General features: G+C 51.0%; 3 protein-coding genes across 3 annotated transcripts; 2 read left to right on the forward strand and 1 right to left on the reverse strand.

The window, feature by feature from the left end:
- Positions 1-550: 550 nt before the first annotated feature.
- On the reverse strand, positions 551-4822 carry FIBRA_02738 (uncharacterized protein; the record flags this gene model as incomplete). The annotated part of the gene is made up of 22 exons (XM_012324591.1): positions 551-609; positions 671-716; positions 778-1054; positions 1111-1288; positions 1342-1697; positions 1748-1834; positions 1888-1950; positions 2006-2012; positions 2065-2339; positions 2402-2706; positions 2765-2782; positions 2842-2932; positions 2992-3019; positions 3078-3194; positions 3247-3369; positions 3431-3436; positions 3494-3729; positions 3795-3807; positions 3866-3909; positions 3966-4172; positions 4228-4246; positions 4306-4822. The coding sequence occupies 22 exons, from the start codon at positions 4820-4822 to the stop codon at positions 551-553; spliced, it is 3072 nt and encodes a 1023-aa protein (XP_012179981.1).
- Positions 4823-6156: 1334 nt separating this feature from the next.
- Positions 6157-7305, forward strand: FIBRA_02739 (uncharacterized protein; the record flags this gene model as incomplete). The annotated part of the gene is made up of 6 exons (XM_012324592.1): positions 6157-6406; positions 6460-6518; positions 6569-6601; positions 6658-7119; positions 7173-7203; positions 7253-7305. The coding sequence occupies 6 exons, from the start codon at positions 6157-6159 to the stop codon at positions 7303-7305; spliced, it is 888 nt and encodes a 295-aa protein (XP_012179982.1).
- Positions 7306-7400: 95 nt separating this feature from the next.
- Positions 7401-10975, forward strand: FIBRA_02740 (uncharacterized protein; the record flags this gene model as incomplete). The annotated part of the gene is made up of 15 exons (XM_012324593.1): positions 7401-7471; positions 7530-7685; positions 7742-7875; positions 7933-8038; positions 8840-8884; positions 8941-8991; positions 9058-9070; positions 9429-9715; positions 9772-9960; positions 10016-10106; positions 10159-10249; positions 10306-10387; positions 10441-10707; positions 10764-10854; positions 10913-10975. The coding sequence occupies 15 exons, from the start codon at positions 7401-7403 to the stop codon at positions 10973-10975; spliced, it is 1737 nt and encodes a 578-aa protein (XP_012179983.1).
- Positions 10976-13645: the final 2670 nt, after the last annotated feature.

The following is a 13645-nucleotide window of genomic DNA, read 5'->3' on the forward strand; positions in this document are numbered from 1 at the left end:
AAAAAAAAAGAAAAAAAAAAAAAAAAAGGGGGGGGGGGGATCGGTGCGTCGGCGACGAGCATCTCGTGTGTGGGCGGGGCACGCACCTGTGGCCGAGCCGCACCACCGCCTCTGCGCCGCCGGGCGCGACCCAGAGGACGTCGGCGTACGTGTGCGCGGAGACGAGCCCGAACGACTGCGCGAGGGCGTCTTGGATGGCCTTGCGGATGGCGAGCGCGTCCGCGCGGGGGGGCGCCACCGAGAAGCGGATGTAGTGGTACGAGGGCGTGAGGCGGCGGGCGCGGGGCATTTTGGACGGGCTCGGGGCGAGAACGGAGTGGGATGGAGATGGAGCAGGTCGGCGTGGCCAAGTTAGGAGGTGGACGCACGGCCACAAGTCGACCTCGATCGTTCCGGCCCGGGCCTCCGTCGACTTACCACTGGATGCGGGGCCCACTTGGAGCAGCCCACAAAGCAGACAAGCCCACACCAACTCGTACTAAATCATCTGTGTTCCATAGAGTCCGCGACGTATCTACCACACAGCCTGGAGCCTCGCTCCACTGGACTACTACCACACCTGTATACTCTCCGGGGGACCCAGATAGCTCGACAGCACTCCGCCGGTGTCTGCCAGTGCGGGGGAACGGTGAGCCGACTCGGGAGCCACAGGGAGAGTCGAAGCGCGTACCTATAACAATCCTCTGCACGATCACGGTCGGCTCGATCATCCAGAGCTGTCGTCGCACACGTCAGCCAGACCACTCGACGGACAGAGATGCTCGATACCATACCCACCGTAAAGGTGTGCGCGCCCGGCTCGGCGTAGAAACTGAGCGTGATCGGGATGACGTTCGTCGCCGCCCAGCCGTCCACGCCGTTCCACGCGGCGGGCATCGTCCCCGGCGTGACGTTCGGCACAAAGTAGTCCACCTGCGGCTCGTCCGCGTCGACCTGGAAGCCGAGCGCCACCGGCCGGTCGGGGCCCAGCGTGTTCAGCGTCACGGCGAGGTACGTGGTGACGGTGATATTGCCCGAGTCGTTGTACGTGTGCAAGTTGTAAAAGTCGTACTCGCTGCGCGGGCGGACACTGTCAGCAGGGGCCCACGCGTGCGCAGACACCGCACCCACATGCTCGGTCCAGTCCCGACGGTGAAGTTCAGCTCGTCGCCCCCACGGGGCCACGGCGTCACCCCCGACAGGGTCCGCCCGTACCCTGGTAGGTTCGTCCAGGTGATCCCATCGACGGACGTGTTCCGCGCTGCATGCACAGCTTCCATCGTTATGGTACCGTCTCCTTCGACGAAGCCTGTAATGCAATCAGCACAAGGGAAACGGCACGGGGATGCATTCTCGCTTCACCTGTGAAATCTTCAGGCACCTCGGTGTAGTTGGCGACGAAGCCGATGGTGAACACCTCATTCGGCTGGTCAATGACGCTCGCATTAAGGGTGATCAACCCGTACTCTGTCTCCGTGACCTGGCTCCAGTCCACCGATGCATACAGTCGCTGTTCGGGGACGCTGGGGGAGATAGAGGCCTCCGTGAAAGAGAGCGTCAGCCATGATACGTTGCTGGCGACAGTGAAGTTGAATGGAGCAGGTCCGCCAGCGCCGATGTCGATGTACCGATTGCCAGCAGGCACGTAAGGGTCCAAGAAAAGGGTGGGATCAGGGCAGCTGTATCCTTGAGCGCACTGGTACTCGTTATCACCCGGCCTATGTATGCAATTTGTGCATGGTTCTTTCAGGATCGACCGTAGACGTACCAGGCTGCTTGAGTACCTTCGGGTGCGATCCTCATGGCACCGGCCAGGGCCTGTTTGCGCGCTTGATACTTGGTGATATACGGCATACTGAGGAAGGATGTCGCTCACAACTCTGGACAGGTTCAGTGTACGTGACTTACGTATTTGCCTGTGGTTGCTGCCAGTAGTAGTACATGACATGCGTCTGGCTCATCATATGCGCCCTAGAAATATTCACTCGACATCCCAAGATGGTCAGGATCGTGTAGCAAAACTTACCATTTCCCTGCACGCAGATGTAAGACTCTGAAAATCACAATATCCGATGGCACGCGCACCGTCAAGCTGGGTGTCGTATTCAAGCTCCAGTTCCCAATCCTGGTCAAACAAAGCCTCCACCTCGGCGGCGTAGTAATTGGCGCTGAGGAACGCTTGGGACGCACGCAGGTTGTTCATCCCTGCGGCATACCACATGTTGAAGAGAGTGAAGCTAGCCTGGACCGGATGGTAGACGAGTTCAAAATACGCGGGCAGAGTGCTCTCGGCGAGCTTGTTGCGGATGGCTGTCGCAGATTCGTTGGTCGCCTGCCACATCGCTATCTGGTTCTCCGCTCTGGTTTCCACGATGGCAGCCCGAATCAGCGGCGGGTCAGACTATCATTCCGCTGGACTCACTCTCGGTAGTTCCACAAGCTGTACACCGTGCCGTTCAATAATTCGGGCTTCCTATTTGAATTAAAGCGAGTGACGTTCGCGATGATGCCTGCGACCGTCGCCGCATCTTCAGAGGAGAGGGAGAATTCACGTTCCGCCCACAACGTTACGAACGTGTCGAGGTTGTTCATGTCCCATAGTGAAGTATCCCAAGCGTAGGTGAGGAAGAATTCGGTGTTCAACTCGTAGGGCTTGAGGTCGCCGACGTTGACGATCCATATACGGGTGGCATTCCGGGCTGTTGCCAGCGACATTTGTTCGTATGTCTGCCGTGATGATCGCATGAGACACAATGGTTGAATCATGGATGACGTCGTGGCACACCTTTGTCATTTGGCTACTCTGAAAACAGGCTCCTTCTGTGAGAGGACGATCGAATCAGGCGATATGAACCTACGTACGACAATCCATTTGTAGTCCCTGAAATCTCCCACCTTCTCCGATGTCAGTGCGCGGTCAAGCATTATAACATCAATCACTTGCAAGGTCATACTGCGAGAAGTAGGTGATTATTAGTGCCAGATGGAGGGGAGGAATTCAGGAGAGCGTACGTGGTAGTATACACCTGCTCCGCCTGTCCTGTTACGTTCCGCTATGGTGGGAAGACGTTCCATGTTGCCGAAGCTATACCATTCACGATGAGTCGCAGCGGATTTCACGCGGCCATTCAGGACATACAGATCGTCAGGCCATAAGAGAGTGACGTCATCTGGTACAGTCATCCCGTCGTAATAGTACCCTAGGACCTCCTGGTCTGCGAGGCTGAATATGAATAGCATATCGAAGCTAATGTCCGGCCCACTCACAAAGACACCACATCTGAGGGATAGTAGTGACATTTTGACCTGGATAGGTGTCTCCCAAAATGGTGCGCTGGTTGGCGATAATTTCTTCTAAGAGCGCAATGTTCTGACCACCCGCAAGCGGTTCTTATTGCAAACGACAGCATCTTTGGGTACAATTTTTGTGATATGAACAAGAATAGCTCACCATCACCTTCATACAGAACCATAAGATGTCAACAAGATCATATGTATACTTCATATCACGTACCATCTCCTCGCATGCCGACTGTGAAGATGTTTTCGTATGGTTTCGCTCGTTCAGCACCGACAACCCAGAAATCGTAGATGTTCTGCGCATTCGTATCGTAATCCCACGGACCGACGCCGAATAAGTTCCATTCGACGGGGATCGACCGCATCATGGGCTCTTCATGACTGGTTCCCATCACAATGCCGTACCAATTCGCGAGGGGCTGGTTGAGAAGATCGTCAACCCCGAATGCACTATAGAATCCAGTAAGCCATGCTCAGGTCGTCGCAACGCAACACCAGTGTGCATAGTAGCGCACCTTGACCACATTGCTAATTTGGGCGAAGAATAGGTTTGTTCCACCCTTCACGCGAATTCAACGCCACGTACCGGGCCATAGATAATTCCCCTTCAGACGCAAAATGAGCTCAAACCTGAGATCATATATCAGAACGACTGCAAGTGCAGCTTTAGGGATCAAAACGCATACAGTTTGGTGTAGAAGAAATGATTGAACGGAGAGCCTGTCAGTGCCGCACCAGTCCCGTTGGTGAATTTTGCCATGGCCCAGTTTTGCAAAGCAGGCTGCTCATCGTTCAAGAAGAATCCTCGGTACTGGATAGTAGGGATGCCATGCGCACAGCCAGACGAGGTCACGTAAAGCTCGGGGTGAGTTTTGATCGGAACGTCGGCCCACCTGTACACATCAGCGCGTTCAGCTCCAACTCGGGCATCGAAGACATCATGCTCACCAATACCATGGCGACACGCCTGCATTTCGGTAGAGATGATGAACATGCATAGCTATTTCTTCATACAGGCATACTCACCGAATTGTTCTGAGTGATCGTACAAGGCATAGATGGTGCCTCTCTTGTCCGCACCGATCATAACATACGCACTGCTGATCCCAGGGAGAGGGTTCGCGACTTCCTTTGTCAAAAACGCCTCCCATTTCCCCTCGATGGAAGAAACATCCAAGTTCGTGTTCTTCACCACCTCGCTGATCAACGAGGACTGGCCAAGTGTCCCAACAATGATTGCATGAGGGCCGCCAATAAGAGCACTACTCAGATTCGCACTAGTGGTTGGAATAGTGACATTGTAAAGCCCCGGCATGACCCCAGTAACGTAATGAATGTCCATGGCAAAATCAGACGCGGCACGTTGTACCCCTCCCCAGTCATCCTCAGAGAGCAGAATCGGGGCTGCACTACCACCGCTGACGACAGAAAACGACGAAGATGATGACGTGAAAGAAACGCAGGTTTCCTGTCCAATTGCGCCCACACTACTAGTAAAGACCAGCAGGCCGAGCAGAATATAAGTGACCCAGCGCGCGAACATGCTTGGAAGACAGCACCACTGGCAGACAGCGATAAAATCTTCCTCGACATGGCCTTTTTATACCGGGTACGACTCATACGACTCACTGTACGAAGTGATGTCGGATGATGTAGACCCTTAGACGAGTACGTGAATATTGGCCTTGTGACCTCGAAAAAAGGGGAAAGCGCGCTGCTGGCGGAGCGTCGTCGGTATAAACTTCGTCTTGTGAACGCGACGTTGTATGTCGAAGTGGTGGAGAACGCGAGGAACATAGCATGCTGTCGAGGATCGAAGACCAAAATGAAGCTTCACGGAGAAACTAAGCAACCGGCTCGGATAACTGTCGAACCGGTAACGCCACCTGACAGCGGATCGAGCTTCAAGCTGTGTCGACGCAAGAACGTTGGTGATCTCGTATCAAAGAGCTCGGCCAGTTTCGAAGCTCTAGGTCGCTGCAGATGACTGCATGCTTGGTAGAAGCAGAACATTCAGCTATAGATGGGGGGGAGATAGTATAGTCTGTATTTCATTCAAGAGTTTGCTTTATTCTTCCTTTTTAGAACACAGGCATTGCAATGAACATACTAAACGAACTTGGTATCGATGACTGACAAAATTGGAATCAGTGCGGAGTTTGGGTTTCGTAGACAAAGGAGGGGTGTTGTTGGACTCATCATCAGTGCTCAATGGGAAAAATCCTGGCCACACTGATTCCAATTCCCAGACATGGACCAACCGCGCGAATACGTCGGGGGATATCTCACCAAGGCAGGTCTCGCCGCAGAGAATTAGTCAGGCCAAGATCCACTCGCAATAAGTGGTCATATAGCGACACGATCTGAACACACCAAAACAGACATTCCATTGTAGAGCAGAATGAGCTACGGAAGAAAGGCCACGACAGGCCTCGACAAAGAAGTTTGACATTTTGGCAAAGAGGACTGCATTTGCAGTCGCCTGCAATGTCAAGGGAGTCCGAGTCGGCATCGCTATAGCCCATGTAGTCGTAACAAAAACCAAGTGGATGAACAGAAGCCGGTTTCAAGCTGAAGCTCTGAAATCCTCAAGCCCACTGCGCCTAAATATTATGCGTTCGGCCAGGATACGATACTTAGGAGAAGCCGTCGATATGATATCAGGCAAGACTCAGACTCAAGTCTCGACTCTCAAACTTCAAGAGTCGAGGACTCGAAACGGGGTGTATCATGTGATTTTTCTTACGCGTCATAGCGGCGCACAGCATATGGAAGCAATTGTCCAAATCCACGGGCTGCGGGCGTACATCCAGACAACGCCTGTGGTTGTTATCTGGTTTCCCAAACGGTTACCCCGCACGACCTCTATTATCGCACATGGCCAAAGATGAAAGCAAACCAAGTATGGACGAAGCCAAATGCTGCGGCGTTGTTGAGGAGGCTACCGCTCGTTCAAGAGAGAGGCGGGACAAAAGGCGAAGGAAACCGATGCCCTGGATTGTTCTCAAGATGACCATTGCCGTGACTCTTGGAATCATTGCGTATGCATGCTACGTTTACATCGGCAGATTTTGTGTTCCTATGATTAAACATAATACTGGGGCGCTGGGCGGTCGACATCTAGGCAGTAAGTGGTGAACAGCTAGCCTGTAGATCATGCGTTGACGCTCTGGGTTCAAGTCGGGTTTCTAGTGGTTTTTTGTGTGCTTGCGCTTCTAATGATTTGGGCCTATGTGCGGGTATGTCGATCTCATCTTTTGAGGAAAGTAGAACTTCACGGTTGTCGCAGGTATGCATAACGTCCCCAGGCCTCGCAAAAAATGTGTGTCATCATTGTCATCATTACTGAAGTCTTTTTGAATTAAGTGCCTCATCTAGCATGTGCAGAAAGAATCTCAACCGATGGTGGACGAGGCCCTACCGGTCTGGTGGGATTCCTCCAGGGATATTCCAGGGGGAGCTTTCAATTATACTCCTGCGCAACAGGATTCTATTGCCCAGCCATTGCGAAACATGAACTCACAGCAGTCGATGGCAGACGATACTGATCAAGATGGTGAGCAATATTTGAAGTGGGCGATTTTTGTATTGCAGCTCGTTCTAATCGTAGCCGAAGATAACGCTGCTGTGACCGATGCATTTCCTCCTATTGCTGAAGCACATGCGGCGCGGTCAACTAATGTAAATGTGTCCGCTCACAATGGAAGTGCGACTCGTCCTTCTCGGATGTATACGAGGGAGCCTTCGCAATATCCGGTCCTTGTTCCACAGTATCGGTACTGTCACAAGGAGGGCTTTGTCAAGCCGCCAAGGGCTCATCATTGTCGTGCTTGCGGCACGGTAAGGCTCCACAAAACATGCCCGTATTTGCGTGAGACTGACGTAACCTTCAGTGCGTGCTTAGATATGATCATCACTGTCCATGTATGCGCATTGTGTTATTTTGGCTATCTGTTTGCTTATCGACCTTCAGGGATCGGACAATGCGTTGGTGCTCGCAACCACAAGGCAGGTCTATCTGCGTAGTGGTGGGAATGCTGAATATAGCTTGGGATATATAGTTTTTCGTTATCTTTCTTGGATGGGCCTGTTTGTTCTGCATGTGGACTTTCACAACCCTCATGGCGGAAGTGATCAGGTCAGGGATCAGATATAGGGATGTCGATGGAGAAAAGATTGCTATCATCGTCTTGTGAGTATTTCCACATTCTGCAGTTCTATTTGAATCTGCACTCTGATAATGGTGACAGATCTGCGGTTTTCACGTTATTTACCTCGGCACTATTGGGGTCACATGTTGATTTAATCATGCACAACCAAACAACGGTTGAGTCTTTGGGTATGCGAAGAATGAAAGAGCGCGAGAAAGTAGTTTTGGCACGTCTGCATGCTTGGTATGAGCTCGCGTAAGCATTGCCCAATCTGCTGTTCCTTACATCCACTCATGTGTTCTCATGCTCAGCGCTAAAGGCCGAACAAAGAGGCATTGGGACAGTGAATGGGGCAAGATTGGCTCGGAAGGAAATCTATGGTGGCTTGGGAGCTATAGACAGAACTGGGAGTCAGTCATGGGTACCCATATCTGGGAGTGGTTCTGTCAGTGGCTTCATGCATACTACTTTTATAGAACCTGACTTACTGTACGGTCCTCAGTGCCGATCGGACGAAGCCCCTCGGATGGTCTGACGTTCCCGACGAATCCGCGGTTCGATGCTGAAGGCCGATGGCAACCTCGGAACAAATGGCCTCCAGAGTTACGGTAACTCTGCGAGGGACGTTCAGACCTTGGGCCATTAGATCTCTGTGCTTTGCTCTTCGATATGCGTATCATTATCTGACAACCAACGGATTATTTATTGCAACATTGTCATTCACGTATATTCTACTAGCCTCACTTGGATATAATAGGAGTTGTAGCGTTTTTTATACGTCATGTCATAGTAGGGGTTTCGCTATTTATTTGATACACCTGCAACAAACTACTAGGATAATTCTTATCCATATATCCGTACGCGAATGTTTCGAGCCAACCGACTTTAAGGCCGCATTTAGATCCGTGCCGTCATTTTCCTTTTGTGGCGCCAGGAGCGAAGCGTGACTCGGGGCAGCCTCCACGAGTCCACTCAACTGCCGCTCTTGAACTGGAACCACATCCACAGCAAAGCATTCCTCAGTCATACACACACCAGCAACAATCTCGAAGCATCACCTATATACTTTCCTGATAATGGCACCGACGGCGCTCTCAGCAACTGAATACGTCCCTAGTGGCAAAGGAACCTTGAAGTCCACGAAGAACGGAAGCGGCGGACAGGTACATCTCACCTCGGCAGATGTAATACGACTTGAGCACGAGCATGGGGCCCATAAGTGAGTGTCAGGGCCTGTAGGATCCTGACCAATTGCATCACCGTGTTATCTGTTTTGCCACCGAGTCTTTGATCTATTTGATTCCGTGCCAGCCACAGGAAACGATGATGGTCAACCCAGTAGCCTAGACAGTTCGCGCGTCCTCTTTTATATCTGTTGGATTTCTCCATGCTGACACAGATGTCATTAGTTACCACCCTCTGCCCGTTGTTTTCGATAGAGCGAAAGGCGCAAAGTGAGTCCATTTTGCGACGGGGTTAATACATCGATCGGGCTGACCTCGGACCGCAGGGTATGGGACCCAGAGGGGCATGAATATATCGACATGCTCTCCGCCTATTCGTGAGTAATCCCATAGTGTGTCCTGAAGGCGTGACCCTGATGACTGCCGTCTTTTTCATTTCTTAGGGCGGTTAACCAGGTTTGTCATCATTCAATCTGGTGTCGATCGAGTGTGCACCAGAGACGCATCTAGCAGCTCCTGCATTCGAAGCTGGACGGGTTTCGCACTAGGCCATCGGGGCTCGGCCCAAAAACTGATGAAGGGTACTTGTCTTTGTGGTTTCGTTTCTACGAAACAAGAATCTGCCCTCAGATTCTGGCACTAAAGACCATGCATCCACGTGTAATCAGATGCATGTTTGACACCCCAATGCTGTCGCGGTAAATCTTCGGTGTATACTGCCCTTAGGGCCCGAGCGGCGATTGTGTTGTCGTACTCATCTGGATATACGCTAAGCAGTTTCAGATAGCGATGATACTGATTCGCTCCACAATAGGGACATTGTCATCCCAGGATTGTCAACGCCCTCGTTCAGCAGGCGCAGAAGTTGACGCTTTCCTCGCGTGCTTTCTACAATTCGACCTTCGGTAGTTTTGCCCAGAAGATTACTCAGCTGTTTGGATATGACATGGTCCTTCCCATGAACACAGGCGCAGAGGCTGTTGAAACTGCTATTAAACTATCCAGGAAATGGGCATACCAGAAGAAGGGTGTACAAGATGGGAAGGCCATCGTGCTCAGCGTTGAGGGTAACTTCCATGGAAGAACGATCGGCGTCATTAGGTGTGTGCTCTAGCCATTCTCGAGTAAGGTTTTGAGTTTGTTACACAAGAGAATAGCATGAGCACCGATCCGGAGAGCCGTGGAGGGTTTGGGCCCTATCTTCAAGCCGTTGGTCCGGTGTTCGAGGATAACGGGAAATCAAGGATTCTGCGGTATGGCGAAATCTCCGACCTCGAACGTGCTCTGGAACTTCATGGAAAGAATGTTGCCGCATTCTTAGTGGAGCCAATTCAGGGCGAAGCTGGGTATGTATGAATTGCCAACGATCCCAGCACCTGCTGAGTTTCTGTCTAATTCCAGAGTCGTCGTACCTCCTGCAGGCTATCTCGCGAAAGTCCGTGAGCTATGCACTAAGCATAATGTGCTACTTATTTGCGATGAAATCCAAACGGTATGTTGTTTTGCGTGCAGATTACGAAATTCGTAATGTTAGCTCCGAATAGGGTCTGTGCCGTACTGGTAAGATGTTATGCTGCGAGCACGATAATGTAAGGCCGGATATTGTGCTTCTTGGGAAAGCTTTGTCTGGTGGAGGTGATTGCTGTTGATAAGGTTATCTTGTTCCGGTTGCTGAGCTGTTGTGCTGTTAGTTTATCCAGTATCAGCTGTGCTGGCTGACCGAGATATCATGCTGTGCATTCAACCCGGTGAGCATGGCAGCACATATGGAGGGTGAGTGATCTACCGTCTTTGAAGCTGATAATAAATTTCTTACGTCTCTCTAGCAATCCACTTGGTTGCGCAGTAGCGATGACGGCACTCGATGTCCTTGTCGAGGAGAACTTGGCGCATCGCGCTGAAGTATTGGGCGAGAAATTCCGGAACGGTATCAAAGCCATCGATTCACCACTCATCCGTACTGTCCGCGGCCGCGGCCTCTTCAATGCTCTAGTCCTTGATGAAGAGGCTAGTACTAATGGGCGCACTGCGTGGCAGTTCTGTCTCCTATTGAAGAGCCGAGGCGTTCTAGCCAAGCCTACCCATGTTAACATGTAAGTTCCGTCTATTGACGGTTAAGTGATGGAAGATGTGAAATGGCCCGCACTAGCATCCGATTCGCACCTCCGCTTGTCATATCCGAAGAGGATCTCATGAAAGCCGTGAGGGTCATAAAGTCATGCCTCGTCGACCTCGATCAGGTTGGTCTCCACCTTTTCTCCGTATGCACACCCACAGTATGACATGTTTATCGATTAGCTCGACGACATCCCCGGGGAGGTGGAGAGCGAGAAGGGGCATAAAGACACACTGACGCTTTAATCCACTGCAGCTCCAGTGTAAGATATGTTTGGCATAATGGAAGCGACATTACAGTATAATGTATCTGATCAAGTGTATTTACATGTACGTCTTATCTGCCCGTGGGCACTGTAGCGTCTATTACGCACTTCTTGTATAGTTTGGTGTGTCATTGATCATAAAGCCGTAGTCATCATATGACACAACATATTGTGGTTTCTAGGAGAGCGCGTAGAGACTAGTTACGATGGTTGAGTACTGCGTGGGTATCTTGCATTGTCCGATACAACTTGATTCATTTCGTTCGTCACGAGATACGAGTCGGTGTTTGTGTGGTGCCGTTTATGATTTCATTTTCACTGACACCAAATTCCATGGTTCTGGCAGTGCCCTACCGATGCTGGAGTTGGTGCGTGACTACTACGTGTTCTTCGTCATCACATATTTCATAGCGGTCGAGGGTGTTGACGTATTCGCAGGCATACGCGCTCCACATTGAAAATGGATTCCCAGGAGAACTTAACTGTATCCTATTTATACTTTGACATACAAACGATACTGACTGACTGGGGTAGTCCAGGAACTTGAAATGGCCACTCAGACAATCGCCACGCCGTTGCTGCATGTCGTGAGACGTGCGACTTGTGCTTCTTGCCTTAGCCTGAATCGGGGCGGATCTCCTGGAGCAATCATAGCAAGAGGACCGCAGCGACCGTCTCGACTCTGTCGAACGAGATCAAGATTCATAGAACCCCGGGCTGCGGTTCCGACAAAGGTCGAAGTTTCATTCACGTGGCGAAAGCCCCGAGTGCCATACCTCTCCAGCTCTTCGTTCTACAACTGTGAGCTCGTCGACTCTTCACACTGTACGGTAAGCTTACTGTCTCGTGATTCCAATTACAAGAGCCTCGCCAGAGGCGTCCATAAGGGTGTGTTGAAAACGCAGCACTAACCCAGGACGCCTTGCGCGCTTCTACAGCAGACGCTGATGAACTCGAGGCCATCCAATATCATAGACAGATAGCCTTCAACGACCTCAAGGCTTCAATATATATCGCGATGAGGAGATTTCCGCATTAATCGAACTCTCCATTACTGACCCTCTCCCTTCCGTCAGCTGATGGAGCCGCACTGTTGTTCATCTATCCGCCCAAAATGATGCATCTCTACTTTACATGCCCGCACTCCTTCTGGGGTATTGTTGACCGTACTTATCTTGAGTCTTGTCGATGTCTCGTCTGTTACTCGGCATCAGCCCGGTCTGCCAAGTAGAAAGCGTTGACACATTATGAAGACTCCAAATCGTTCTTCTTTCACCCTGTTGGTGTAGACGCCGCTCACGTCTGTCATCAACATAAAGCATAGTCGCATTGATCAATATCCCGCCGTCGGATTTTCGGTACGGAGAATTGCAACAATCCATGGGACAGCCGCGGCAGGAACCGACTTAGATGCGAACAAACTTATATTCGCGATAGCCCCCACCCCTGGCGATCGTAGCCGTCCCCTCCGCCACTGAACATTCTGAAGTCGAAGATGTCTAACTCCGGCCAGGTCCTCCCGTTGCAGATCTATAGTTCTCTATGCGCTGACACCACCGACAGGACGATAGTGACCAGACACAAATTGAACCTACTCAAGAACAAAGCAATGAAAGAGATCCCTCAACACTTCCAAGGACTCGTCGGAGAACTGCTATGGCGTGTCAATTCTGCAGAGGTATTGGTCGTCTCTGAATTTGCGCACATCGTAGCTCGTCTCACCTACTCCTTTATAGGGCGCAAGCTTAAGTGCGATGGACGACAGACTTGCGCGAATTGTCAGCGTCGAAATATCCCGTGCGTTTATGTGCCAGTGTGAGTGCCTTGCGCTTTGTCCTCATTCGCCGTATGTGACTGACGGATCGTTATACGCCGCAGGTCTGAGCAGTCATAATTCTCCATGTGTCCGTCTGAACTCAATGATATGTCCGATCTGTCGCACTGGCTTCCATCTGAACAGTGAAGTAGGCTCATGTTTTGATGCCATATCACTCGACTAGTCCCAATCTGCTCTAGCTTGTACAAGTCGTTGTGCACTACGATACCATAAGTACCGAATGAATCATCTTTTGCTGTGCTTGCGGATCAATCTCGATGATGACTGCCCCTCACCCTCATCCGCGACGGTAAGGAATGAATACCTGCGGTAGCATATCTCCGAGGAGGACACGGGTGTGCGAAGATCGGTAAGTAGTGACGTTGCTCTACTGCGTATAACACTCTGGACTGATGTAGCGCCGAGTGCTGTCGCCGTGAGCGATAATATGGACGTTGCTATCCATCGATGGAGAGAAACTAACATTACGAGATAGAAGTGCGAATCTGAGCCGCGTGAACATTTCGAGAATTGCTCCCCTTGCTCTTCCTCAGGCTTAGCTTTAGGGATATACTTCGCACCAATCCTAACGGGGGTCCACGGTAGTCCGAACGGTGACTCGCAGGGGCAGTCCTTCTGTTTATAGGATCATAATAATGTAAGATATTCTTTTTGACCTCAAAAAAACTGTCTCACTCTTGTCGGTGGACGAGCATGGTCGCAGTGGATCGCAGGAGATATTTTGAATTCATTAATTTGCCAAACTTTACAGTCACATGTTTTAATGGCACTGGCTTGGCTGTATTGTGGAAGTTGCTATCAGCTTCAACGGCC

Source organism: Fibroporia radiculosa, assembly GCF_000313525.1.
Source record: "Fibroporia radiculosa TFFH 294 genomic supercontigs, scaffold1420, whole genome shotgun sequence".
Taxonomy (NCBI): Eukaryota; Fungi; Basidiomycota; class Agaricomycetes; order Polyporales; family Fibroporiaceae; genus Fibroporia; species Fibroporia radiculosa.